Here is a 27,708-nt window from a genome sequence, read left to right as displayed (position 1 = left end):
GGTGCGGCCTCACCAGAGCTGGGTACAGAAGGACAATCACCACCCACTACTGCTGGCTGCACTACTTCTGACACCAGCCAGGATGCCATTGGCTCTCTTGGCCACCTGCGCACACTGCTGGCTCATGGTCAGCCTGATGCTGACCAACACCCTCAGGTCCATTTCTTCCACAAGTCTTCCAGCTACTCTGCACACTACAGGGAAAATAAAGCCATACCTAAAGAGCCATACCTAATTTATCTGCAATATACTGTGCCAGTTTGCCCTTCCCAGACGACAGGTTGCCATCCACTGTGAAGATTTTACTGTATTTGCTGAATTTTTTACAGGTTCTCTCTCCCAGTATGTAAGCCAGCCAGCCATACTGCAAAGGGCGCTGGGAGCTGATGTGAACGCCTGCCTGAAAGACAACACAGCAATACGATTAAAAGCTGACAGCGCTCTTAAGCCAAACCGGGCGTATTTTCCACAGGCGCACATCCAGCGCAGGGGTCACGCAGCAAGCGCGGCGCTGAAGGTCACCTCCCCCTCCCTTCTCCTGTTCCCTCCGCCCACCCGAGGCCCTGCCGTCCCCGGGTTCCCGCTCACCGCCGGCAAGACGGCGCTCCGCAGGCGGCCGCGGGCAGCAGAGCTGAGGGTAGCGGCGGCGGCCGGGCCCAGGCGGGTCCGCCACAAGGACATGGCGGCGCCGACGGAGCCGGAGCTGCGGGCGCTCAGAGATGACGTCACGGCGGGGCGGGAGGCGCGGGCTGCGCGGCTGTGTGGTGGCTGCGAGGGGAGGGGTTGGATGGGGTGCCGTGCGGGGTACCAGAATGCTGCAAGAAAAGTATTAAAAATTAGAATGTTTTGTTACTTGCATCTTAATTATACTGTATGTGTTACGAGGGCTGTCCCAGTTGTAATGCCTCCTGCCAGCATAAGCTGGCCCACACGTCAGAGGTGGATGTTGGTGGTATGGCAGTGGGTTGAACCTTCCTAGGCTTCAGCCGTGCACAGGAGACCCATGAGGACAGGAGCGGATTGGAGGAAAGAGCAAAACAGCTTAGGCACCAGCATCTCCCACTCCCTGTTCAGTGTGCAGGCACCTCCTCAGCCACCAAACTTGTAGCCAGCAGTGCTTGCAGGTGCTGCATCACCAAGCCCTCGGTGGGCTTGCTCCTGAGAAATTGTTGCTGAGGGACACCACGTGCCAGGAGGCTGGAACAGGGGCTGCATGAGGAGAGAGGACATCTTCAGGTTGGATATTAGGAAAAAAATCTCCAAAAAAGAGGCTGGGCACTGGAACGGACTGCCCAGGAAAGTGATGGTGTCACCATCCCTGGGGGTGTTCAAGAAACATGGAGATGTGGCCCTTAGGGACTTAGTTTAGTGGGCATGATGGGGATGGGTTGACGGCTGGACTAGACGATCTTAGAGGTCTTTTCCAACCTGAATGATTCTTTGATTCAGCAAGGACCCAGGGCGGGGGAAGACAGCCCCAGATACCACGTCCCTCGTGCTGCTGGCAATTCAGCCAGTGCCCACACGGCGAGCAGAACGTCCCTTCCGATCTTGGAGGTTTTGCTGATCCTTGCCACAAGATGGGGCTGGGTAGTGCTAAAGGAGAGTTGCTTCTCTGCCAGCCGCCTTGCATGTCTCCTTTCTGGTGCAATATACGGTAGCAGGACATCACTTGGGCTGTTTTTTAGTCTGCACTCCATCGATGTCAATTCTTCAGCATTGGTTCCCACCCCAGATCCCCACCCAGCATCTTACTGACTCCATGTGCCCATGCTGGGTCCCTGCCGTGGCTCTGTGACACCCTGACATAGCCTGATGGTGACCTAAAGCACTTCAGAAGAGACCTCTCTTTGGGGCTGTGGGAAGTTCTCAACTTGAGATCAAGAGTAGTGTATCTTTCTAGTACAGCACAACAGCCAGCATCTCTCACACATCACCCATTCTCAGCCTAGTGTCTGTGGGACAGAGAGAATGGTACAAATCCACAAAGATTCATTTCTTCTCATTGCTTCAACAGAGCCACACTGTTGAGTTTCACAGCTGGCCATTGATGAAGTCCTGGACCCAGAGAAGTCCACAACAACCTCTTCTGAGCAAGCAGTAGATCTCCAGGTGAGCTGATTGTCCAATGGGAACAGTTTTATAGCAGAGAGATTAGTGTCTTCTGCCTGGGCAGCCACCTCTTTTGATATCTACACTGCTGTCCAAGTTCCTGCTCATGCAATCTGCGTGCATTTGGCTGGCATTTGAAAGCCTCTTTGTGTACAACAGATACACAGGGCAATCCAAAGTAGCTGAACAGGGAGAAAACAGCTGTTAGCAAAATGGTGTTGCTTCATGTCAGTACAGATCAAGGCACTTGATTCGGGGTAGGACATTCAGCCCTGGACAGCTCTGGAATCACCTGCTGATAACTTTTCAACCCGCAAAAGAGAAGGCTTCTGGGAGACTGGATGGCAGCCTTTCAGTATCTAAAGGGGACGAGAAATAAGGGGACAGACTCTTTAACAGGGTCTGTTGTAACGGAACAAGGGGAGATGGTTTCAAATTGAAAAGGGAAGAGGTTTAGACTGGATGTAAGGGAGAAGTTGCCCAGAAAGTTGGCGGATGTCCCATCCCTGGAGATATCCACGGTCAGGCTGGACAGGGCTCTGAACAACTTGATCTAGCTGTAAATTTCCCTGTTCTTTGCAGGGGAGTTGGACCAAAAGACCTTTAAAGGTCCCTTCCAACTCAAATGACTCTAGGGGCTTGCTGAAGTGGTGGTAGACAGACTTCCTAATTATTTTATAATCTGTGGCCCACACTGCCTTCCCCATCTTTGCTGCTGTAGTTTAGCTAATACCTGTTGCCTAGTTTTTGAAAGATTGCATAACAGAAAACAAAGCAACACTCAGCACTTGGCAAAGAAATATCACCATTTTGGTTTGGTTGGTGTCTGGTGTCTCAACCACTCCTGTGCTGGAGCCAACTACAATTCAAACAGGGGCTGGGGAGAGCATCCCTTCCCCTTTTGTTCTGGTACTACTCATAGGGGCTGAGACCAGGACTGGTGATTTATCTACCTCCTTTTATTTCTCTTTCTCTCTTTTCCTTTCTTCTCTTTCTCTTGAAGTTGTTAAGTATCGCAAAGCTTACTTGAATTTCCTATAACATTCCTGTAATTGTGGGAGAGCCAACGCATACAGCATAACTGCTTTGTAGAAATCCCCTGTTAAAATTCTATTTTATTTTCTCTTATGTATGAATCCTGAGCGTCATATCACCTTAATTTGACCAGGGATGTAACCAACTGCCATCCTGCATTCCTCTGTACATGCATGAGAGTAGGAGAGCTGTTCCCACATTGCCTGCAAGTCACACTCGCTGTTTGGTGATGGCATTTAGTGACTGCAGGAGTTCCTTGTCCTGGAGAGGAAGGCAGGAGGATGGGGAGGGTCAAAAGGGCCTCCCAGGACAGAGCAATCGAATAGCACGTGCTGCTCAGGGTAACTTTCCACTCAGGCTTTCATCTCTGCCAGTGGCTGCATGTCACCTCCACACTGAAACACTCTGAAGTGTGACTTTGAAGTGCCTCCCGCTGTCATGGTGGGCATGGTGGGCATGTGCTGCCACGGTGGGACGGGCTGACTGTTGGACCTAACGGTCTAGAAGGTCTTTTCCAACTTTAACAATTCTGTGACTGTATGGTTCTATGCCTTTATGACTACAACCCCTCTCCACCAGCTGCTAAGGGAGTGGGGTGGTCGCAGGAGGGACACGGCGGCCAAGAAGCAGGGAAAGCCTTGCGGGCTGCCCGGGCACCTGGACTGGGCAGAGCCACGGAGGGGCGGCTTGGGACCGGGGCCGCCCCGCTTCACTCCCATTTAAACTCCTCCTTCGGGCGCCGTCGGCGGTGCTCGGTGCTGCCGGCGAGATGTACGCCGGGAGGAAGAGAAAGAAGCCGGTGCCCAGGAGGTGGGTGCGGAGGGGGACTCTGCCCGCGGGGCTGAGGGGCGGGCGGGAGCTTGCTGCGGGGCGAGCCCGGGGAAGCGGGCAGGGCTGCTCTGCGTCCTGCTTAGCGTTATTTGCTGCTGGTGCTGGCTGCTGGACGCTGAGCTGCTGGGCGAAGTAAAACGGCAGCCAGCCCGAGCTGTTTCTGGAGGCAGCTGGGGATGCTCGGCTGTGCTTGGCTGCAGGTGCGGGCTGTCTGTGCGGCGGTCCCTATCGACCGAAGTTCCCCAGCCCTCAGAAACTCAGACGCGGGGCTCCGTCACGGTCCGACGCTGTTTCCCAACTTTTGTGCCCTACTCCTCCCAACTTGCTGCAGTCGCCCCGGCCTGAGATCGGCAGGCACACGGGAGGCTCGGGTGCCTGCTTCTGAGGTCTGCAGGAAGGAGGGATGAGCTGAGCTCGAGCCTGCGATGGAGGAAGGAGTGTTTCTTCACAGTCCTCCTGGATGTGGTGCTGGGCACCCTCAGTTCCTGCCAGCCAGAAGTGCCACACTTCGGCAGGGTTCCTCATCCAAAGGGCAGCTGGAGAGGCAGCACTGCGGCCTTTATCCTGCTCACGGCCGTGTGTTCCACGTGTCCTTGCTCCCCCTGGCCAATGCAGGGGCTGTAGCTTTTTTTCTCAGCAGCTTCATTGTGGACTCTGGCACCGTTTCTGCACTGGGAGACTGGAAAGCAAGTATTGCTTGTGGGATGCAGACCCTTCCAAGACATTTTCTCACTGCTTGTGCAGGCATAGAGCTGCCAGTTCTCAGTGTGTTGTCCCCAAGACCCCACACAATGCCTGGGAGGTGTGCATGGAGCCTGCCCTAGGGACAGGGAATCTCAGCAGGTTTGGCAGCACACAGGCACCTGTCCAGCCCAAACCCAGAGAAGGGCTGTAGTTGGCTCCAGTCCAGAACTGGTTGAGACACCAGACACCAACCAAACCAAAATGGTGACAGCAGGACCCTTCTGTGACTGAATGGCACAGGCACTGTTCTGGGCTCTTTAGGAGTTGACTGAGTCATCACCCGGGCATTGCCTGGTCTTGTCCCTCACATATCCTGGCATGTCCCTCACCCTACCCCACGGCTCAAACACCCTGACTCCTTTAGTTGTGGTGATAGGCACAGAGTGGATAGCAGGAGGGAAAGAAGAGAGGAGATGAGATATAATAGAATCATGAAGGATGGAAAAGACCTCTAAGATCATCTAGGCCAACCATCAATCCATCACCACCTCTCCCAGCACTGCCTGGGTATGTTCCTTACATGTGTGAGTTTGTCCCTTGCAAAGTCCTGGTCACCCCCCAGCATCCTGGCAGCCCTGCAGCTCCAGTTGCTGGGGCTCTCACAGTCTCTGTAGATGTTCCCACTCTCTTGCCAGAAGGATTTGCCAGCAGGTTACAGGCAGAACTGTTAAGGACAGAAAGTCAAACACATTAGCAGACAAAGTTTCTGCCTTCAGGGGATGCATGGTTTCCCCACTGGTGCTCACCTGTGCAGATTCTTTGGTGGCTAATAACAGGGTTGTGTTCATGTCTGTGCCTTTCCCAGGCTATGTGTGTGTGATGGGGACTGTCAGTTTTCCTGCTGGCTTCATTTTAAAGCTTCGTAACTGCACAGAGAGTGAAGAGCACCCAGAAGACGTTTCTCTCTGGCATCCATGAGGATGGTTTGGAGATCCAGTGCTGCAGGGTATGGCGTTGGCCTACATGAATGGGCCAGTGCAATTCTGCAGCCCTCTTGCCCTTTCCCTGCAGTGCTTTGGTGCTGGCCATACACCTCACTTACGGAAGTGCCATCAGTGTGCCTCCATAGCAGGAGACCCTGCTATGTCTCTGTATATTTCCCCTTCCATAAAGAGCAGCACTGCCTGCTTGGCTCCCTTTTTCTTTCTGTGGAGCGTGCCTGTGTAGCGAGTGTGTATACTATATATATGACTTTCCTCAGATATCTTTAAAGAAAAAGAAAAATCTTTTTCCTTAAAGATACCTGAGGAAAGTCAGAATTACTTACAGAATTGTTTTTTTCCTTGACGCTCTAATTGAAAGCTATTTCATTTTTCTTCCCTGATGACTGCAGTTTCAGAAGGGCTTGTTAAGCCAGTGGCTAACAGAGTACATCAAAGCATCAGTGCCAGTGTTCTGCTTGGCTTGTGTAAATAAGTTTGGTGATGAGTTACACCTAATCTCTCTAGAAGCGAGGTCTGTCCATCCTGATTCTCATCTTACAAAACAGCCCGACTGAGGTTTTCTGGAGAAATTTTCCATCCGTATTTAGACCCATCAGTAGCTCTCCGTAATGAAAATTCAACAGGCACCTCGTTGCGTTTCATTTAGTACTCATTTCCTCTGTTGTCACACATGTGAGCAGTCCTGCCAGATGGGATTTGAGAGCAATATTAGAGGGGAGAGTTTAAATTGCTTCTAAATACTGGCAGATCCTGTTATCTGAAGATGCTTTGTGGAGGTAGAGTCTGTGGTTACACAAATTACATCAAAACAACACAGATTGCATGTTAGGAGATGCAATTCAACCAAATACAGAGTGGGGTGTGGGTCCCTCATGAAATCCAAACTGTTTTTCTTCAAGCTAAAAAATTGGAATCCAAAAGAGACAAGGTGACATCCCAGATTCATGTAAGTCATTAGCTAACCTCTAACCACTGTGGCTGAGACTTCAGTGGTGGTGAGTGTGTAATAACTGCAGCTGATTGGCTCTCCAAGCCAGCTTGTGACAGACAAGAGCTGCTCTCACAGAACCTGCAAGCTCAGAGTTTGTCCCAGAACCTAAGTCTGGCATCAGATGTTTAGTTTGGAAGTGCCCATATGAAAGGATTAGAGATCATAAGCTTGGAAAGGCTGTTTTCTAAGTGCTGTGCCCTAAACCACCTGATGTGGTATCTCTTCATCCAAGTACTACTTTTGATTTTCATGTGTGCTTTCCCTTTGTAGCATCAGTTAACAAGTAAAGGAATGGATTCAGGCTCAGCATTCAGACTCTTCTTCATGAGTTAAGAAAAGAAGTCTGGTTGTGGAGCTTCCTTCTGCGTAAGATGATAAATGTGATTGCAGGAGGACAACTTTGAATAAACTAAGAAAAATTCAAAAACATCTTCTTGGACCTTCTTACTTTTCATTCTTACTATCTGTTTGTCTGCTCACTGCCAGTGTCTGGCCATGTGCTGATCAGGCCCTGGGCAGGACTGCTGGTAGAATCCCCTGAGGAGCTCAGCTAGCACTTGCCATCCTGAGGAGCTTATGTGAGCATGTGAAGTGTGACAGGGAAGGGGCCTGCCATGTGGGATGGGTGCAGGATGAGGAGTTAGAGGAAGGAGCAAGGGTGGAAGAGTCCAACTGGACCAAAAGATGCTCTTGTGAGACCCCCAAGAGTTCTGATGGCTTGTAGGTCTCCACTCAGTGTCCCTTTCCCTGCCAAGGCTTGGTAATGGGAGCAAGGCTGTAGTATTCTGCTGACATGTTAAGGTTCTCCATGTTCCCACTGGAGGACATCAACCAGGGACTGCACGAGGTGTCCAGCTGGCATGGCCATGTTGTCCCCAGCCTCATGGCTTTGCTGGGGCTTGCTTTTACTATCTCATGGCCTTACCTTGATCTGTCAGTGTTTTACTGTTATGGCTGCAGTAACATCAGCTCTGGGGTTGGGAAGAGCCTGTTGGACACACTTAATCAAACTCTGCTTTGCCTTTTCCAGCCCCAAACCACCACCTCCTGAGGGGGTGAAGTCCAACCCCTCCAAGAGGCATCGAGATCGACTCAATGAGGAACTGAACAAGCTGACTGGCTTGCTGCCCTTCTCTGAAGATGTATGCACCAGGTTTGATAAACTCTCCACCCTGCGACTGACGGTAGGATACCTGAAGGTGAAGAATTATCTTATGGGTAAGTGCCTTGTGTCAGGGTTGAGAGGAGTGAGAAAGCACCTGGGCTCAATCCCTGCTGCACTGTTCACATCCCATCCTGAAGTGATGATTGCTTTGGGGTGGAGAGTTGTATTCCCTGAAGATAGAATGATGATTGTGATATCAAACTCTTGAATATTAATCTTAGAATCACAGAATGGCTTGAGTTGGAAGGGACCTCGAGGATCATTGAGTTCCAACTCCCTGCCACAGACAGGGCCAGCAACCTCCAGATCTGGTACTAGACCTGGTTGCCCAGGGTCCCATCCAACCTGGCCTTGAACACCTCCAGGGGCAGAGCATCCACAGCCTCTCTGGGCAGCTGTTCCAGCACCTCACCACTCTCTGTAAAGAGCTTCCTCCTGACATTCAATCTAAATCTTCCCTCCTTGAGCTTAAAACCATTTCCCCTTGTCTTGTCACTCTCTACCCTTGTAAAAAGTTGATTCCCCTCCTGTTTAATACTGCATCGATGTTGTATCTTTAGCAGTGGACCAAAGATAATCTGGAAAATTGGGGAGAAAAGTGCCACGTCTCCTAAAATGTGTAGGCAGTTGTTGCTGGGAGATATGATCACGGGACATCAATCCCTCAAATCTTCCAGAGAAAACACTTTTTGTCCTTTCTGGAAAGAATGCCCTTCATTTTTGACTGCTTCACATCCAGATCTAAACCTCTTCAGGGAGTTACACGTCCCTGAAAAGAAACAACCTTGGGAAAGCAAAGACAACTTGGGCATCAGGAATGTCCAGGAAGGACATTGCAGGAGCCCACACAGGACGTGGATGGGGGAAAGGGGATATCCATGTGAAAATTTTCAAAAAATTCTTTACATTATAGGGATCTGTGGGCTGCTGCATCTCTTCTGGTCAAGCATAGGTAGGAAATCCAATGCAGGGCTGTTCTGTTTGTCACCCTGATGCCCTGTGGATGGAAGGTTAAGCAAAGTTGATCCTAAGGCACATGTTCACTGTTAGCTCATTTCTTTCCTGTTCTTCCTGGAGTTCGTGTGTACATTGGAGGCCCACTGCTGTTTGCCTGCCTGGCACAGCTAGGATTGGCTGTGGTGGATCCTCTAGGTCTGAAACAAGCATTTCTGTGAAATGGGGCATGATGGCTCATAACGAGGGACCCCTGTCTGATTTTGCAGAGTGGAATGTTGAGCTGATATGCCTGGAAGACCAGTCTCCTTACATATGCCCCTCTAAAGCCCTGTGTAGCTCCCTTCCTCCTGCTCATGGCTCCCCTACAGCAGCTATTGCCTTCTGGATTTTCAGTGGTAGTTGGTGTATCTAAGATAGTTACTACTGATTAAAAGTCCTGTGCTGAGGGCTCCCAGCTGTTCCTGCAGACTTTGCCTTTGCTGTGGATGAACTCAGCCTTGGGGAGCAAAGGTTGCCTTGTGCTTGTCATGCACGACTTCCTTTCTTCTGGTATCATGGGGTGCTCAGTGTTTCCTTACTGCTTTCCCATAGGTTAACTGCTTTTAGGAGGCTGAACTTATTAGGAGGCACCTTGCCACACAATGTCACACTGGCTGCATGTGCACAGAGGAATACTTGTGTGTGTATTTGCCAGTGCACAGAGGAATACTTGTGTGTGTATTTGCTTTCGATACTGTTGGGCTCCTCAGAAGCCGTTCTGCACAGACAGCAAGCCTTGCTAAATGTCTTCCTCTGTCTTCTTTTTGGGGAATGAATCTGGGAAGTAGGATTCAGCCCCCTGGGTGGTTAGGTCCTTGCTGACATGCAGCCTAATGCTGTGAGGGCAAGGTAGGTCTGGAATGCTACTGCTGTGCAAGGTGATGGTGGTGGCATAACATCACCCTGCCTTGCTTGGTTAATGTTCAAAGGAGGACAGCTGTCCCTCTGTACCAGTGCCATGGGGCTCTGCAGCAGGTAGGAAGTGAAACAGCCACACAGAGCCTGGCAAGCAGGCTTGTCTCCACGTGTTCATGAGTCACCTCCCTGCTGGTGGGACGTGAACTTCAGACTGCAACACAAATAAAGCCAGAAAGGCAGCTGGAGATTGCTTTCATAACTTGTTTACAAGGGCAGGTAAATACTGCAGAGCAGTGCTCATCCTGCAGCTGGGGGAGACGAGCTTGGCATGGTGAGGGGACAGGGACAGGCACATGGTTCTTCACCAGTGCCTTGTGCTCTGTGGGAGAGGTGATGGACCCAACTGTGCTGTTTCAGGGAAGATGAAGGCAGAGCACACTGAGGTCAGAAAGCCACCAGCATTCTTCTACACTCCAAAACTCTTCCTAAGTCATCTTTCCTCTAGGACAAATAAACTCAACTCTCCTGGCTTTTGCCCCATGCCCAGTCTGTAAGCTGTCCCCTGGGGCTCTCCCTGGGCCCTTCCAGCTAGGGATGCACATCACTATGAGTGGACCCCTTGCCGAGCACACTTCAGCTGGGTCTCTGCCTTTGAGCAGGAGTGCATCCCACTGTGTGCTCTCAGCATGCATTTTCCCAGGGTGAGAGCTGCTTTAGAAAAGCAATCATCATCGTGTATATTCACATTCAGCTTGAAACTCATCCTTGTAGAGCAGAGCCCTTCTGCCAGCCCAATTACTGCCATTTGGGCACTGTGCCCTTGATTTATTTCCCCTCCCTTGCTTTGCCCATGTTTGCTTTGAAACTAATCTTGTTTGACTTCAGATCATTCTACTGATTCACTAAGATCAACGTCAGTTCTGGCCCTGTCTGCTGAAGCCATGTGTCATCAAGGAGTCATGGCAACCTGCCTATGGTTTATCATCTCAGGCACTGTGGGAGAAGACAACAAAATCATTCCTATTGCTCTCTCTGGTTCAGTTTTGCTGCTGGGTGTGTTCCATTTCATGCAGCCTTCCCTCCTGCAGAAGCAGCAGGAGAGCATGGCATGGCCTTGGTGGGCATCTCCATCCCTTGCTGTCCCCTTCAGCACCCAGTCAGGCATTCTAATTTGTGTCATATTGATAGAGCTCCTCTTTCCAAATGTTTTTAGTGAGTCCAGGCACATGCCCCTTCTCCTAGGAGAAATGTTTGTGTATTCTGTGTGGAGCCAAAGTACGTGGTTATAACCGGTTTGGCAGGGAGGCGGGTGCTGGCAATCCTGGCTGTGTGCCCACGCAGGCTGTGTTGTAGGTTAGAAGTAAAAATCCCACTGCTAGAGGTGGTTCTTGCAACGTACCAGAAAGTCCATCTGAGACTGAGATCCCTGCACAAGACCTGAAGCCAAAGCAGCAGATATTCAGCACTTTGGAGCAGGAGTTTGCATGTGAAAGCAGGAGTGAACAGATACGAGGAATGGGCTCATGCTCACTATCTAATCTCTCTTTGCTACTTTCTGCTTTGTATTTCACCTGCATATTTCACCTGCAGCCTTTCACAGAACCATGAAGCTGTTTGAGTTGGAAGGACCTTTAAAGGTCATCTAGTCCAAGATAGGTCAAGTTGCTCAGGGTGTGGTCCACCTGATCTTGAGGTAATTCAAGATCAGTTACACTCCTTCTCTACTCACTCGTGACTGCAATAAACAGACATCCATGGAAAGCATAGTCTTGGACTGCCTGAGATCCCAGTCTTATACATTACAGAGCTCCTGGGTCTGGCTTTTTGGTGCTGGTGGTGTATTTCTTCACCTTCTTCTTTTCAATTTAAATGTTTAGGGAGAAACTGGTGAGAGATGGATGGAACAATCCTCTCGTCCTACCTGCATGCATTCATTGGCCATATTTCTTCTTCATATTTCATCCCAATACAGCTTTTTTTGGTTTGGAAACTTTCTCAGGAAGACCCTGCAGAGGTGACAGACCTTCATCTGATTTCTTTTTAGTGTTGATGGAGGGATCCATGTACCTTGCTCCCCAGATGGAGAAGGGCAAGCTTACCTGAAGAGCATACAACACCTGCTTGAATTACTAGGGAAGCCTTCCTGGAGGCTGGCTTCTACTGAGCTGGTCAGGCTTTGTGTGAGTGTTCAGAAACATGCTTTGGCTGTGACAGGTTTGCATGTCCAACACCAGAATGCAAGTGGCATCCAGTAGCTGTGCCTTGTAAGGTCACATCCCTGGCCTCTGTCCTACTGCAGCTCATGGGCTAAGCTTGTCTGACAGAAGCTCTTCATCAGAGCAGGTTGTTCTATTTTTAAACCAGTGAGAGCTGTTACCTGGAAGTTTGAAGCAGGAAATCTAGTGCATTTACCAGCACACTCATGAAAATGCACGTGGCAGTTGTGACGCTGCCCCAAATCACCATAAATCATCTGCCCTGCAAAGTGCCATAAACAAGCAGAGAGGAATGTTTCAGAAATGTTTCATAAGACCTCTTCTAAGCCTGACAGAAATGGTACTGACGTGTATAGATGGGCTGAAAGCTTGGCAAGGATGGTTAATGTTTTCTGACAAGCTCTGCAGCTTCTGTCTAGTAAATGATTGATCTGTGCCCTCTTGGGGGTTGACTACAGTTCACGGAAGAAGTGACCATTTCCTGGTGTTCCCACCAGGTTATATCTTGTTCCAAGCAAGGCTGTCATTTTGAGGGAACAAGCCTAGATGCCCTTATATGTGTTGGATTTAGAGCTGGGTTTGTTGTACAGATTTTTGTGCCTACTGTAAGTGTTTGCATCATGACTTGTGCAAGACTTCATTATCTGCTGGAGAGAGCAAGCCAGGTGCATGCTTTGCATGTCAGGTGCATGCAGGCTCGGTGACCTAGAGGCAAGTTTTGCTCTGCGTCAGAGCTCTGCATACCCAGCCAGCATGCTTAGCATGGGATAGGGTAACCCCTCCTGCCCATTCATATCAACAAACTCAAAGCAGAAAAGGAATAAATGACCAGACTTTCTGGGAAATGATTTTCCAAACCTCTGGCATCGCCATGGCTTTTCTGTTCTTACCTGGTACGAAGCTTGCATGTCCCTCCTGAGATATCCCTGCATTATTCCTGCATAACATTGCTTTTGGCTCATCCTTGTCTTTCTTGGGACATGAGGAAGAGGTCATCAGCGTGCACAGCAAGAGGACAGCCAAGGTGAGTGCATGGGAAGCAGACAGGTAGATGCTTCTGAGTCCTCTACTGGATTGGAGAAGGGTCACTGTTATCATGATTTCTGCTTAGGATCCTGGTCAGCACGATTGCAGCTGGAAGCTCACAAGGATTTCGGTTTTGAAAGTTGAAAGAAACAGTGGGTTTTTTTGTTGTTGTCATTTTATTTTGATTTTTTACTTGAACTTTGTTCTGGTGTATGGTGCTGTTTGGAAATCAGACGTTATTGCAGGGTAATAACTCTTTGGACTGACTTAGCTTTGAATCTGCTTTGCCTATTTTACTCCTGTAGGTGCATAAGAGCCATGGGGAGCTCTGCCTACAGCCTTCCCCAGGCTAGCCTAGCCCAGCTCCCAGCTTGGATTCAATGGGCTTGGATTGATCTCCTCATTCTCCAAGGAATAGTGTGGTGCAGCACCATCTCAGTCTCAGCATATGAGAGGTGTATGTGTTGAGTTCTGGTGGTCCCCAGTTGGTGCATGTCAAGTGCCAGCAAGACAATAAACAGCTTGCTCCATGCATCTGGGGCAAGCAGGAACCTGTAACAGTGGAGGAGTCCTGTGTTCACTCTTCTGAACACCACGAGACTCCCATTGTTAGAGCCTGCTATAAGTAGGAAAGCTTGAGTCCTTCCCTAGGTTATATGGGAAAAACATGGCAAGGTTCAGGGCTTGTTCTCTTCCAAGCTTTGTTCATTGAATACAGCCTTTGAGTGCTGGTGAATAGCAAGGACAACTACTAGGATTTATTTCAATGAGTAAGCTAGATTGTGCTTTACCATCATAGGCTGTGACATGGTTTCAAGTACAGATGTGTTTTAGCAGTAGGAGCAACTAGTGTTCTACCTCTGGGAGACAGCTTGATGACAGCCCACATTTCAGTTTGGAGGATGGCTTTGTTCTGATCAGCTCTGTGATGCCAACGCTGCTCTACGTCTGGGAACTCTTCTCAGGTGCTGTGAGAACAGGGTGAACCACTGTCCAGTTTTTCATTTACTTCTCCCTACAGTTGGCCCATTCTGGCTTCTTAGCAGTCAAACCATCAAAAGAAAAAGTCACTTCAAGTCACTTTTGTTACTTCTGTAAAAGATAGATGAACCTCACTGCGTTTCTCTCCACAAACAGCAATTTGCAGTGGTTGCTCCTTGGACTTGGATCCGACAGTGTTCTGGATAAACATGGAGGGACTTCGCCAATCCTCATCTTTGTGAGAGTATGCCAAAGGAGGAAAGCTTGGCGCTGAGTTTGCAGTGCTGCTGGGTGCCCTGGACTCCTGATGTGGTGGGACCCCCACTTGCTGCAAACAGTGAGACCTCAAAGCTTGGATGGATTTGTCTAGTGCTGAGTGGCTTGGAAAGCCTCCAGCTAGCTGGAGATCTGTGCTGGGGTTTGTTTTCTAGAGTTCGCATAACAAAAGAAGCAGATGCTGAGGATTGTGGAGAAACATCTTGGAGTAATTGCTGATGTGGCAAAGTTCTGGCTGTGCTAAAGACTAGAGCAGCAAAAACAAAACAAAAACAGAACCCAGAGCTTAAAATGTTCTGCCAGCTGGAGGGGGCATGCTCAGGGTGTGTGCTGCTATACCACTGTCCCAGGTTAAGGTCATGCAGGTGGCAGCATCTGCAGTAGAGAGCCCTCTCCAAGTACAAGACCATGCTCTGGAGCTCATAAAACCAATGGCCAATAGTAGGGTACCTCCTGTGACCCATTGGCCCACACACAGCCCGCTGTCAGCCTGGGGAAGGTTAGCTGCCCTTTGCAGACAAGCAATTGAGCACCAGTAGGTGCTGGTGCAAAAATGCATCCACTGGAACAGGCTGCCTGGGAGGGCTGTGGATTTTCCTTCTCTGGAGATATTCAAAACCCCCAACTGTGCAGCCTGCTGTAGGGGGCTTGCTTTGCAGGGGAGCTGAACTCAATGATCTCTGGAGGTCCCTTCCAGACCCTACAATTCTGTGATCCCTTGAGGATGAGCTGAGCAGTATGGTTCTGTCATCAGAGGGAGCTGATGCCCCACTGGAACACCATTAATCTGACAAAGAGTTGCAGGATGTGTTCTCCAATGTCCACATTTCCCACCAGCAGTATGGGACACTCACTGTCCCTGCACTGTGCAGTTAGGAGGGATAGATGCCAGGCTCCTGTCTGTGCTGGGGACTTACTCTGTTAGAGCAGAGGGTTGGCCTAAGAGATCTCAGGAGGTCTCTCCAACCTCTGCTGTTGTCTGACTCTGTAATGCTCTGCTGTGGGGCACCACTGCAGCCAGCATTAAAACAGCTTTTCTATTCACCTCCTTATTGCTTGTTATTCCCATAACCCAGAGTTGCAGGCATCTAGTCTTAAAGTAACTAATTCAATGAAAGAAGTCAAGTCTGTGGGCAAGGTCCTGCAGGATCGTAGCAGCAGGTTGGAGGTGGTGGCGTGGGCTCCCTCAGGGATTCATGCACTGTTTGGGAGAATACTGGATGACTTCTTGCAACAGTTTCTGATCTGTGGGTTTGGCATTTACCTGCAGAAGGATGTTTTCCTTGGATGATGTGTACCTGCTCTGCTTGGCACTGTGCAATGGTTGAACAATGGAGGAGAAAGTTGGTGCTAATTTGTTGGGTTTAGGATTGGGTCCAAGAGGAAAACAGTTACAAGCAGCATGGTGTTACTGGAAGATCTGGGAGCTCCTAGTTTTGTGGTACCAAACATCCCCAGAATCTGTTGAAAGGGGAATTTTTGCTGCAGGTGAAGTCTCTCATCTCCGACTGGTGTAACTCAACCTATGGGACCAGGACTGACCCCAGGATCTTTTACTGATAATATTTTTTTCCCGTTGACAAAGCTATGCCAGTTTGCAAGGGACGTGTCAGCTTCTGTGGTCACACTGCTGTAATTTGTCTCAATAATACAATGAGCAAAAGGTGAAGAGTTTTCATCGCTTTGCTCCTTCTTCTCATTCTTTCTCCACACTTCAAAGCTTAGAAACTTCCTGTTGAAGGCAAGGATCACCAACCCAGCAGAGTGCTGTTGGGGATGTATGTGCAGTTCATGGGCACCAGGATCTGCTGTGTCTGGCTGTACTTCCTCCCCTCTTCTTTAACACTGTACACCAAAAGCCTGTTTCCCAGCCCAATGAAGACATGAATGGTCCCTAAATTACTTCAGCAAGTGCCAGGGATTTGTGTAGTAACTGCAGATCACTTGTGTGTCATGCTATCTCCTGTCTTGCATTAATTGCTGGTTTTCCTGGAAATCCTTGCTATGTGATTCACCAGGGTGCTGAGATTTTCTGGCATTAGCCTTAAAAACTAGCGAAAGCTTATTTTATGCTCATTTTTCAGTGGATATGGAAGCAGGGTGTCTAGTAAAGGAAAGGAAGAAAGGGCAAAAAGAATCAGCGGTGACTTCTGTGCTCCCATGCTGGGCTTGGGGAATATACAAGGGAATGAAGTACAGCAAAGATCTAAAACCACTTCTTTTAAATGGTTTTCAGGCAGGCTTGGGGTTTCTTTTAATGGGATAAACTTTTTGATCTCGACTGTTTCTTGTAGGAGTCTCAATGTTATTCTATAATGTGTGTCTTAAACTGGGGGTGACTTACCCAGCGCACAGCACTGCCTGTCAGCTCTGTCACCCAGCAATGCCTCGCAGCTGCAGGAGGGCAGGGGGCTTGAAGCCATCAGCTTGTGTCATCAGTGAGCAGAGCCAGCCAGCACGTGCAGTGGGAGCACTGCCTTTTGTGGGGCAGCAATTCTGCCAGTTGTCTCTGATGGGAGTGGATTTATGTGCTGGTGAAATCCCCCAGGAGGTAACGTGCCTTGAGCAGATGTTTCACAAGTGCTCCCTCTCTCTCATGGGTGCAAATGGGGTGGTTTTTCTGCTCTTTGATTAAACGGATTTGTTTCCCTTCCAAACTAAAATGATTGAAAATAGCCTCTGTATCCCTTGATTGTTGTGTAGGCCTGGAGTCCTCTGTGTGGCTGTTCTCATCTCCCATCTCTTGTGGGATCACTTTTAGCCCCTGTGGTTCTTGGCAGTTTGAGCGTGAATGAGTTTGGAAATCATCCTGGAGGGGCAAAAGCCGTAGGGATGCTTTGTTCCAGGCTAGTCACTGCAGGTGCTTGGGGAAAGTTATGGAGAACTTGGGGAAACAAAGTAGTCAGTTAGGACATGTTAAGAGGGTCATCACCTGGAGGTGGGCAGGCTCTTCCCCTACAGAAGCTCTCCAGACTCTGCGGACCACTGAGGAATGGTTGTGGTTCCTGAGGACACCCTCAGCCCAGCAGCAAAGTCATCTGCAGTCCCAAGACCTAACTAAAAGTATCAGACCGATGGAAATAGACAGCTCAATAGCAGCTCCTGGGACCTGCCACTGGCTCTCTGTATCCCTAAGCCTTCTACCCAAGCCAGGCCATCCTAAACGCCCCATAGGAGGCAGAATCTGCAGTTTTCCAGCACAGCTGTGCAGAAATGAACCATTCTGCCACTGAGAATGTAGGGGGAAGTGAGCATCTCCAAGGAGAAATCAAAAAAACCCTTGAGAAGATGAATATTCTGTGTATGTGAGGCTCAAAAGTTCTATATACATACTAAATACAAAAATAAATACAAAAGTACTATATACATACTAAGTGCTGCTAGTGGGGAGGGGAGGGTGAAATCATTTTGCTGGAAACAGTGAAATGAGCAAGCAGGTGTTTTGTGTTGGATGCTGCTCCCTCTGGCTTGCTGCAGCTCTCCATGCTGAATGCTGCTGGGAAAAAGCTGGGGACCATGTGCATCCTCTCCACCCTTTGGGAGCTTTGTTTTGGAAGAACTTGGTTTCTTTTTGAATTCTCCTGCCCTAGTTCAACACTTCAGAGAGGAGTCAGCACTTCAAAAGAAGAAAAATAAATTAAAAAAAAAAATGTTTTGCTTTGAAACTATTCCACCTCATCATGTGCAAATTGAAGTCATACCAATGGTACAAATGGGCTTTGGATATTTTTCCTTGTGGATCACTTGGCAATCATGAGAGAAGCTCTCCTCTTGGTTTGCTTTTGTCCTGATTTGTAAGGACGTTGACTTTTTGAAAGCCTTTGCAAGATGGGATTGTGATCCCCCACAGCCTGGTGGGGGCTTCTGTCTCATGGCTGCCTTGCATCTGTTTTTTGAAACACCTTTAGATGTTGAACCTTTTCTTTCTAAACCCTTCCCAGAGGGTTCGCATCCCTCGTCCAGGCTGATCAACCTCTTGCTTGTTTGGGAAGTGTCTGCACAGGATGGTTTTCCCCTGCAGGAAAAAATGTGAGCTTACACATGGGGAAATGCTGATCTGGGGAATGGGCTGACCTGACTCACCCAGGGGATGCTGGGGTTGGGGAGACCATGCCATGCCCTTGAGAGACTGAGCATGCGATATAGGGATGACAGGGGACGTGGCTGCTGCTTGTGCATCACCCATCATTACCCAAGGCCTGAAGGGGTCTGAAGTGGTCCTGAGGTAATCTGTTGCCATGGGATGGATTAAATGTATGGTCAGACCTAGGGTGGTTTAGGGTTTTTCCTCATTTCCTACTTTTCCTCCAGTATCAGCTGCACCTGTGGGTGTTGCCTTGAAGGCTTTGATCAAGGAAGCTTGAAGCAGCCTGTGAATCAGCATGGGGAGCTCACAGCCACAGGTTCATCAGTCCCGAAGGCAGGAGGGCCTTTCTCCGCTGCAGTTCTCACAGCACTGGGGCAGCTTGAAGCTAAGAATGGGGTAGCACTTGGCCCACAGTGGTGAGCTCCAGCTCTACCAGGCCCTGAGCTAAAGATTTCTTACTGTGGTGATTGCATTTCCCAACCTGTCACACTCTACTCCCCTCTGTTGTTCCTGACTCAGACCTTGGCAGAAGCGAGATTTCCCAGAAATGGGACTGAGCAGGGAAGACACCATTTTAGAGGAAGTGCTGAGCAAGTGAGGATGCCTTTGTAAAGGGGCTCTGCTCCAGTTCCCACCCATTCTGAACTTCTTTCTCTTTCCTCTGAGCTGCCTGCACATGCATGATGCACCCATTCACAAGCAAAACTGAGATGGAGGGGAGGAGGAAGAGGTGGAGGGAGAGGCTCCCAGTTTGCCTATCCACACTGATTTCTTGCTGCCTTACTTGCAGCTATAGGTACGGATGTTGGCAGCTGCATGCTGGATCAGCCCAGAGCCTCAGCATGGAATGGACAGACACATCTGCAGATCAACAGGGAGCCATTTCCAGAGGGGGACCTGCTGCTCCAGGTACCGTGCCCTGGTTTGGTTGATGGGGTTGTCCATTAGCTCCTGCCAGACACAGTGTCTGGGCCCTGCCCATCAGAGTGCACCAGCAGCAGTGGGATGTGTGGTCCCAGCTGTAGAGCAAGAGGAGACCCTTTTTTGCCAGGAGGTGCTTCACTGTGATCTTTGCATCCTGAGCAGGCACTGAGCACCTCAGGAAGGGCACTGGAGGCACTGCCTGGCTCATTTTCTCTCATTCAGTTTGCTATGGCTTAGCTTACAGTGTGGCAGGTACCAATATGCAAGCTTGTCCATTCTGTCCAGAAGGGTGCAGAGGCATCACATACAGCAGTGTAGGGAATGATCCCAATGAATTTCCAGGGTGGTGCGTTCCTTATGCTCCAGAGGATGCCAAGAGAAGACAGAAGATAGCTGTGTGGTAACATGTCCACTAAGAATTGGTTTCCCTACACGAAGTCCCTGTCGTGAGTTCACAGCTGTCTGGAATGGAAGAACCCCAGGCTCGGTCTGAAAGTTGAGAGCAAAATGAAGAAAGATGGATCTGGGAAGCTATTGTGGACAAAATCAATGGACAGTGCAAGTTTGCCTTATGAAAAGGCCAGTGTATGTCAAGTGAAACAGCCCTCGCCAAGTGTCAGAGAACAAAGAGACAGGGATTCACCTGGCAGGAATGCTGCTAGCTCAGACTGCAATCTGTGAATGCGAGCCAGAAGGAAATGGCTCAGAAAAGTTCCTTAGAAAGGCTGTTTGCTGAATAAACACTTAGGCATCTCAAGTGAAAATATATGATGCTCCTTGTGGATACAGGGCAGGTCTGCAGAAGGCATTCGATCTTCGTGGCTTTAATCCTGATACCATGGCATCCTGTGCCTGTGCTTTTTGCATCTTGAGTTCTCCCATCTTTGGTGATTGGGCTAGATGATCTTAGTGGTCTTTTCCAATGTTAATGTCTCTACGATTCTTCATCTCAGATGTCTGCAAGTATGATAGTCACAGATGAATTGGAGGAATAACACAATAGCCAGAAGGGAGCCAGCAATTGCCCAACTCTCTCTGTGAGGCTTCTCCCAAGTGCTCTCCAGGAGTTTGAGCCAGGCCACATGATGGCTGGCAATTTGCTGAGCTATCAGAGCATTGGCAGCTGTGGATGATTGAAGGCATCTGGATAACATGTGGGATGTTAATAGGACCAAAATCCCTACAGCTGAGCTGCCCATTTTTTTTCCTTAAAAAGTATTTTATTCACATGTTATAATTTGCCAAAAGCTTTGACTCAGGGCTCGTTGGTGGGGGCTGCAGCACATGAATGGAAAGCACCAGTCTCCCTGCCTGCTGGATGTGCATCAAGCTTGATGTGTATCAAGCAAAATGCTTAAACCAACGGGTTTTAAAATAATCCAAGATAATTAAAATGATTTTTATTTTTCTGTCCTTTTATTCCATTGAGCAGCTGATTCTCTTTGTTCTGGAGCATCCCATCCATCACAGTGCACTGAGGATGAGCTGCAGGGTGGACCACGAGTTGTCCATTCCTGCTAGCTTCTGGTGTTAGCAGCTGGTCAACCTGTGGTCTGCTTTGTTTGTTGTCATACTAAGAAATCATGCTTCTACCGCTGTAGCAACTTGAAGTTGCCCTGAATTGCAAATTGGGGTAGAGGGAGTTACCCGAGCACACAGGAATCCTGCCAGCTCTCTGAAGGTTGCACTCATGTCAGGATTGCAAGGTTGGGGGAAAGAACTTTTGAGCCTCAACGTTCTTCATAGAGGTTCATAAACTGTGTGTGGTTCTGTGATTTGTTTTCCTGACCTCCAAGGATGTGACACAAATGACTACAAAGGCCGTTTTTAAGCAAGTAGCTACTGGTTGGTGTGTATTTAACTGCAGGCCATGTACATGCAATTGTAGAGTGGAAGGCAAAAAGTGAAGCTGGCAGTTGGTGTGAGCACAAAGATGTTTTACGGAGTTGATTTTTGTTTTCATTTCTTGCATGTGAAGCCTTGTCTTCTGTCAGCTGCAACATAGGCCGGAACAGAGGAATTTTTGCAGATTGGTGTCTCACAGTGGCACTTCAATGCCAGGATGTGTTCGGAGGCCTTTGAAAGTAGGGAGACTCCTGAGACATTAGTCATCAGAAACAAGACTAAAATCAAACGGGAAGGGACTGTTGTCCTGAGTAACCAGAGGCTGATTAGATGGGATGGCGTTAGCTCCTCGAAGACACATCGGTTTGCATGTCCAGGGCATGGGGGATGTCATGTCAGACATTGCAAATACAGTTGCCAGGGCCTCATCTGGGCTTTGGTTTTCCAGAGATTGTCACCTCTGGACTTTCAAAGTACAGAGTGGCTGCTATTTCCAGATGCTTGATGATATTTGAACAATAACAGCGGCTGAATTTGGTCTTTACTTCGTGTACTTCTTAGCTGATGCCTCTTAATACAGTATTTGCCCTGCCTGTATGTGAACACAGGTGATGTTTTACAAAATACAGTGGTTTACCAAAACGTCTAGGCTATCTCTGATCATTGCTCATGCTGACTGTGAGACCTCCCCACCAAATAACACCAACACTTTAAGATAGTCCAGCCAGCCAGCTGCTGAACTGAAGCTAAGGAGAGTAACTCTGGGCTCAATTTATACTTTCAGGCACTTAATGGGTTTGTCATCACTGTGTCTGAAGACGGCTACATCTTCTACGTCTCCCCTACCGTGCAGAACTATCTGGGCTTTCATCAGGTGGGTGCTATTTTCTCCTGAGTGTGCACACATGGATGCAGCACAGGCCTGGGAAGGAGATGCTGGCCAGCCAATGTCAGTGCTTTTTCTCTCCCTGCCCAGAATTTAGTCACTTCTGATGGATGTTTTCAAATGAGTTGTGTTCTTCAGGGGTTGTGAAAGCCAACAAATGTGCTTGTGAGCTTAGTAGCCACAGATGCAAACTGAGCAATGGCAGGCATTACATCCTTTCCTCTTTGTGAGAGGGGTGTAAACTATTCATCCCGTGGTGTCGTCCACCTTCACTGAGAGGGTGGGAGGGGTTATCACGGTGGTGAGCATCATCAGTGCCTGGAGGTTTATGTGAGGTGCCATAGAAAAAGAAGGTCTGTTTTCCCATTCACCCCATTATTTCTGATTCCTCTAAAGCTCAAAGGACCGAGTCAACAGGAACACGATGAGGCTACCAAACTCAGTTTTTTGTAGACAAAGCTGTGAGGTGGGCAGTGCTGATTCTTGGTTCAACAGCAGACTGATGTTTTCCTCTCTTTGCACCCTTTCCCAGCTCACTGTAGGAGGATCCTCCTGTGCAGGTGGGCCAAGTCAAACCAGCTGTCTGAGGCAGGGAGTGGTCTTCTTCTCCTGTACGTCTGGCTAAGCAGCAAGTTCTGTTTTGGCACATTTCTGAGGACAGGGACATGGCAGAGGATGGCCTGAGCTGCCTGTGTGCTCAGCAGGGCCACGACTTTGCAGGACCAGGCTGAGAAAGGCTGCTCCAAGACATGGCTATAGAAGAAGGGGTGTGTGTTGGGAGGTAGAAGGTGTGAGGAGTTGCTGGTGTTTCCTAGGAAGATGGTTTGCACCAGAACACTCCCACAGGCTTAGTCAAATGGTAGTTTCTGTTCAGGACAAGGATGGGTATTTCTAACGTGATGAAAAGAATTGAGGCAGAAACACCTCCAGGTTGCACCAAGCATGCGTGTGGTAACGATAGATACCTTCCAAGGGGATTTCTCCTGGTAGCAGTGTGTTTCAGGTCACTAATATCTGTACAGTTTCTTTCAGCATATACCCACTGGTTGTACTTGCACCTGGGACAACTAATAGTGCAGCTGCCCAGGCTCACTCCGCCTTCTTGGCACACCTTTGGTACCTGTGGCATGCTCTGGCACATGTTTTTTCACACAATAGGAAGTTGTAGGTTTTGCTCTGTTTACAAAAGTATTTTTCAGACCTCACCACTCTTCTGTTGTTCTCTAAACTTAAACCTCTCTCTGCTGCCTCATCAGTTGGAAAACGTGCCATTGCTTTAGGATGGAATGGAAAGTCTGTGTGTGGGCTGTGGGTCGGCAGCACAATCTATGACAGAGCCTGTTTGATCCCTGCCATTCCTAGTGGAGGTTCATCTGGTACATCTCCGTGCTGTGCTCAAAACCCTTTCTACCCATTTCTTTATCCTCAATAACTGTACTTTTACCACCCGCAAAGAAAAGCCAGGGGTCAGTACCTGTTAGGTGCTACCTGCTCTCCACGTTGTCTCATTCCAGTCGGATCTCATCTACCAGAGCATCTACGAGCTGATCCACAAGGATGACCGAGCTGCTTTCGACTGCCAGCTGCACAGCGGTGAGTGCTGGGCTGGGAAGTGTGGGCTCAGCCTTAGTCACCCCCAGAGAGGTCCAACCCCCACCTCAGGACCTGCCGTCCATCCATGGGAACCACTTGTGACCAGCAGCTGTGTGGTTTCCTCCAGCTCTGCAGTGTCCTAGCAGGTCTGTAAGGTGTGGCTTCATTTTCCACTTGTTTTTTCCAGCCGTTCCTGATGGATGCAGCGTTGCAGGAAGCCCCAATCACCAGTGCCCTGAGCGCTCTGGCTGCATGGAGAGGAACTTCACCTGCCGCCTGCGCTGCTTGCTGGCTAACTCCTTGGGATTTCTGGTAATGCCAGGATGCCTCTAAGCACTGGCATCACCCCTGGACACATTGCTGCATGCCTGTGTTCACTCGTGTCCCATGCAGACGTGAACTGGGGCAGTCTGGTTTCCAGCTCCTGTTTCCTCACCTTGCCTGCCTTGTTTTCTCATCCTTTGCAAGACCTTGAATTTCCAAGGACGCTTGAAACTTCTTCTTGGGCAGCAGAAGAGGGCATCAGACACGTCCCTGGGGCCTCTTCCACTCGCTCTCTTTGCCATCGTGACTCCCCTTCAGCCTTTCTCCATCCTGGAGCTTCAGAGCAAGGCGCTGTTCTTCCAGTCAAAGCACAAGCTGGACTTTACTCCCATTGCCTGTGATTCCTGGTATGGCATCTCCCACCTTCATCATGACAAAACCCGTGGCCACAAGTGCAGAACAGAAAGCCAGAGTGCCACAGGGTGCCCATGCCTTGTGCTCTGCCCTCAGGGGAGAGGTCATCCTGGGCTACACAGAGGAGGAGCTGTGCAGTACAGGGTCTGGGTACCAGTTTTTGCACGCAGCCGACATGATATACTGTGCAGAGAGCCATGTGAGAGGTGAGTGCTGAGGGGAGCAACCTAGGGAGGGACACTGGGGCTGTGGCAAGTCTGTGGGCTGGCAGCTGTGCAGCCCTGGCCGTGCTCCCTTGTGTTCCTGAGGTCTGCAGGAGCTGTGATGAGGTGTCCTGCTTGATACCTGCACAGGAAGCTGGTAAAGTGCCATCCTATGCAGGGGCACCCTGGCATGCAGCACGGTGTGCCGGCTGCAGTTTTTGCTTTTGTGCCTAGGCACAACTTGCCCATGCCCCTGCGGTGCCCAGCTGAGTCTCTGTGCCACCTCTCTTTTCTCCCTGCCCCAGTGATAAAGACAGGGAAGAGTGAGATATCAGTCTTCCGGGTGCTGAGCAAGAGGGGCACCTGGGTGTGGTTGCAGTCCAATGCCTGGCTGGTGTACAAAGGGGGTGAGCCTGACTGCATCGTCGCCCAGCAGCGAGTCCTGTCGTGAGTATGGCTGGGTTTCCAGCTGCGTCCCCTCGCCCAGGGTCTTGGACAAGTCTGCGAGCTCCCATCTTGCTGCTTGGAGGCTGGTCCTGCCTGGCCTGGGGAATATACTCATTGTGTTTCCCTCTCTTTTTCCTCCACTCTGAAGAAACGAAGAAGGGGAGGAATGTTTGCGAAAGCGAAGCCTTCAGCTGCCTTTCAGCTTTGCCACAGGGGAAGCGATCATATATAGGAAAAAGTCCAATTTCCTAGGCTCCTTTCAGGCTAAGGAGGAATTTCAGACAAAGACAGACACCCATACAAAGCAGCATGCTGTAGATTCCAACTCTATTCTGGGGACCACGATGGAACAGGATGCATCCATCTCTCTCTCCCATGCTGATGTCCCTCAGTTCACCTTGCGAGATCTCAATGCTGAGCTTGAGGGACCAAGCCAAGATGGAAAAGCTGGTCATGACAAGGACAGCAGTTCCTTCCTGGTGGATATTGAAACCCTCTTTGAGAAGAGTGAGGTGGATGGAAACGTATCCCAGAGCCTCAGCATGGACAGTACAGAGCTACAGCAGTGGGAGGACACTCTGCTTAGCTTGTTCGTGGAGGACCTGCCACCTGAGGACTTTGGTGAGAGGCTGAGCAGTGAGTTGCCCTCTTACATGGAGCAGATGCTGTTCAGGGAGCGTGATGGAAAGAGCATGGAGTTCATGCACTGCAGTGAGGAAGGGTGTTATGTGGCTCAATTCCAGCACTGGGGATTTAATCCAGAAGTCCCACAGCAGCCCCAACCAGCTGGTGCACAAGGCCAGGATGTTGTGCCCTCTCTGGACTCCGTTATGTCAGAGGGCAGCTCTGCTCCAGCAGAACAGCAGATCCTGATTAACCCAGCCAGTCTGGAGGAGAGGATGCTTCTGGATGCCTTGGGCTCCAGCACCAAGCCCTGTACAGAGGATCAGTTGGTCAACTCAGGACTGGAGTTTCAAGTAGGACTTCCCTCCTCTATTCCCATAGACACCATCATTCCTGATTGCCAGAGCCAGTCTGAGTGCACTCTGATGGGCTTGAGCTGCTCACCTCCCTTGGACTCCAGCACTATAGTGTCCCAACAGCATGATGATGTCCCAGTATGTGCAAACCTGGGCAGCACTTTGGGCCAGAGCACTTCCCCAGGAGATTGCCCACTGGATGCTTGGATGGCAGCTCCAAAACAGCTGGGAGCAACAGGAGCGTCCTTGGAATCACAAACTGCACTGACCAGCAGCTCCCAGAGCTGGGGGAGCTTCCCCAGAGAGTCCCATTGCAATGGGAAGCAGGTGCTCAGCAGGGACGCGTGGCCCCAACCTCAGGGACTCGTGCTAGGGGTCAGTGGGGGCCCTGGCACGCATCAGACAGACAACATCATGCTGCGTCACTGTGAGTACAGAATGAGGCAGGGTGTCTTCAGGCACAGGAACTCCTTTCTTGGGGATGCCATTAAAATACCTACAAGTGCTTTACCTTGCACAAACCACCCTGGAACACTGACAGGATTGAGTTTGAGTTGCTCAGCATCTCACTTTGCAGAGGTGGGAGTGAGGACATCCTCCTGTGAGCCAGCTGCTGTCTTTCCACTGTCCTCCTTGGCAGGCAGGCAGCCCCTCTGTGCATGCAATGTCCAGTGAAGGTGTGTGGTGGGGACTGCAGGACCTGAGGGCCAGTGGGGGGCATCTTTGGAGAGACAGTGGGGTGAGGTAACTGCAGCTGTGTGCACAGTGAGTGAACCCAGGGAGGGAAAGAGGTGCTTCAGACCACAGGGATGGCTCCTTCCCCTGGTTTTCTCCCTACCTTTACCCATGCCATCAGATGGAGGATGGTGTGTTTTTTTGCCAAAGCAATGAGAAAGGCATCAAGGGAGGCAGCGCTTGCCGCCTGCCTCTGTGCTTAGGACCGATTCTGTGGCTTTAAAATTTGTTTCTGAGACAGAGCTCCATCAGCCCTCCATCTATCCTTAATAAACCAGATCCAGGCAGGGATGCTGCAGGATGCCCTGTGGCCTCGGCAAGTCATCAGCACTGGGTGGGATGATGCTGAGCTGTAGAGTGCAGGCAGCAGAGCGATGCTGGACCCTTCTGCAGCAGCCTGGAGAAGCAGCTGATGTGAGCCTTACACATTGACCAGCCTCAAACCTTGCAGTGATCTGCCACTGGGGGCTGCAGCAGACCCCTGCTGCTCCATTGCTTGCATGTCGACTGTGTGCGTTATGTCTGTGCATCCGTGGATTGTTTTTGTGGCAGTGTCTCATTTTCCACTCTGTGATTTCTTTGTATGTCATTCACCAGCGTCAGGGCGGAAGAAAAGATGGACTGCAACTCACTCACTGCACTTTGTTGTGTATTAAAATGTGGTTTGTATTAAAAAGTGGTGTGACAGTTTGTTTGATGGGGCTCTGGGCAACCTGGTCTGGTATTAAATGGGCAGGTTGGTGGCCCTGCCTGTGTTGGGGGGGTTGGAGGTCCTTGGAGTCCCTTCCAACCCGGGCCACTCTGTGACCTGTGACCTCGAACAGCATCTCTCCGTTTCCCTCTCAGCTGAGCAAGTACTTGCGGAAGCTGCTCAGTTTTTCTCTGGGCTAAGGCTGGAGGAGGAGGGTCCTGGCCCATCCCCTGCGTTTTCTATACAGAACTGCAGACTGGTTTGGGTTGGCAGGAACCCCAAAATCCACCCAGCCCAACAGACTGCCCAAAGCCCCATCCTGCCTGGCCCTGAGCGCTGCTAGGGAAGGGGCATCCACAGCTTCTCAGGGCAGCCTCTGCCACGGCCTCACCTGCCTCGTAGTAAAGAATTTCTTCCTTCTGTCCGATCTGAACCCAGCTTTCCCATAGCCCTTGCCGGTACAG

General features: G+C 49.9%; 2 protein-coding genes across 3 annotated transcripts in view; one reads left to right on the top strand and one right to left on the bottom strand.

Moving 5' to 3' along the window:
* NDUFA10 (NADH:ubiquinone oxidoreductase subunit A10) overlaps window positions 1-714 on the bottom strand; it is a 39,473-nt gene extending 38,759 nt beyond the window's left edge. Inside the window, exons 1-2 of the mRNA XM_042822380.1 lie at window positions 589-714; window positions 232-400 (exon numbers count right to left, since the gene is read on the bottom strand). Of these exons, the coding sequence (XP_042678314.1) occupies window positions 232-400; window positions 589-681 (262 nt within the window). The 5' untranslated portion in view covers window positions 682-714. The remainder of the gene's footprint in view (window positions 1-231; window positions 401-588) is intronic.
* A 3,163-nt stretch (window positions 715-3,877) lies between these two features.
* LOC122162235 (aryl hydrocarbon receptor-like) lies at window positions 3,878-27,229 on the top strand. Of its 2 annotated transcripts, none has more exons than XM_042822377.1 (10): window positions 3,878-3,957; window positions 7,688-7,875; window positions 19,053-19,171; window positions 21,816-21,905; window positions 23,432-23,510; window positions 23,698-23,822; window positions 23,979-24,181; window positions 24,285-24,394; window positions 24,697-24,838; window positions 24,987-27,229. In XM_042822377.1, the coding sequence occupies exons 1-10, from the start codon at window positions 3,917-3,919 to the stop codon at window positions 26,491-26,493; spliced, it is 2,604 nt and encodes an 867-aa protein (XP_042678311.1). In that variant the 5' UTR covers window positions 3,878-3,916; the 3' UTR covers window positions 26,494-27,229. The 2 variants fall into 2 exon arrangements, with proteins under 2 accessions (XP_042678311.1, XP_042678312.1); XM_042822378.1 differs by lacking the exons at window positions 3,878-3,957; window positions 7,688-7,875 and adding exons at window positions 11,802-12,785; window positions 12,878-12,916.
* The last annotated feature ends 479 nt before the right edge of the window (window positions 27,230-27,708 follow it).

Source organism: Centrocercus urophasianus, unplaced genomic scaffold (genome assembly GCF_019232065.1).
Source record: "Centrocercus urophasianus isolate 14NV4802_14NV808 unplaced genomic scaffold, USGS_Curo_1.0 seq_20, whole genome shotgun sequence".
Taxonomy (NCBI): domain Eukaryota; kingdom Metazoa; phylum Chordata; class Aves; order Galliformes; family Phasianidae; genus Centrocercus; species Centrocercus urophasianus.
Note: the sequence above shows the minus strand (reverse complement) of the source record. Positions and strands in the feature narration are given on the sequence as shown.

What these genes read in the sequence shown, in the direction of transcription:
- LOC122162235 (XM_042822377.1), top strand. Translation starts at nt 3,917, where the DNA reads ATGTACGCCGGGAGGAAGAGAAAGAAGCCGGTGCCCAGGAG. An exon ending in GGTGAAGAATTATCTTATGG is followed by an intron (nt 7,876 to 19,052) that starts GTAAGTGCCTTG and finishes CCTTACTTGCAG; the next exon opens with CTATAGGTACGGATGTTGGC. An exon ending in CCCATTGCCTGTGATTCCTG is followed by an intron (nt 24,182 to 24,284) that starts GTATGGCATCTC and finishes CTCTGCCCTCAG; the next exon opens with GGGAGAGGTCATCCTGGGCT.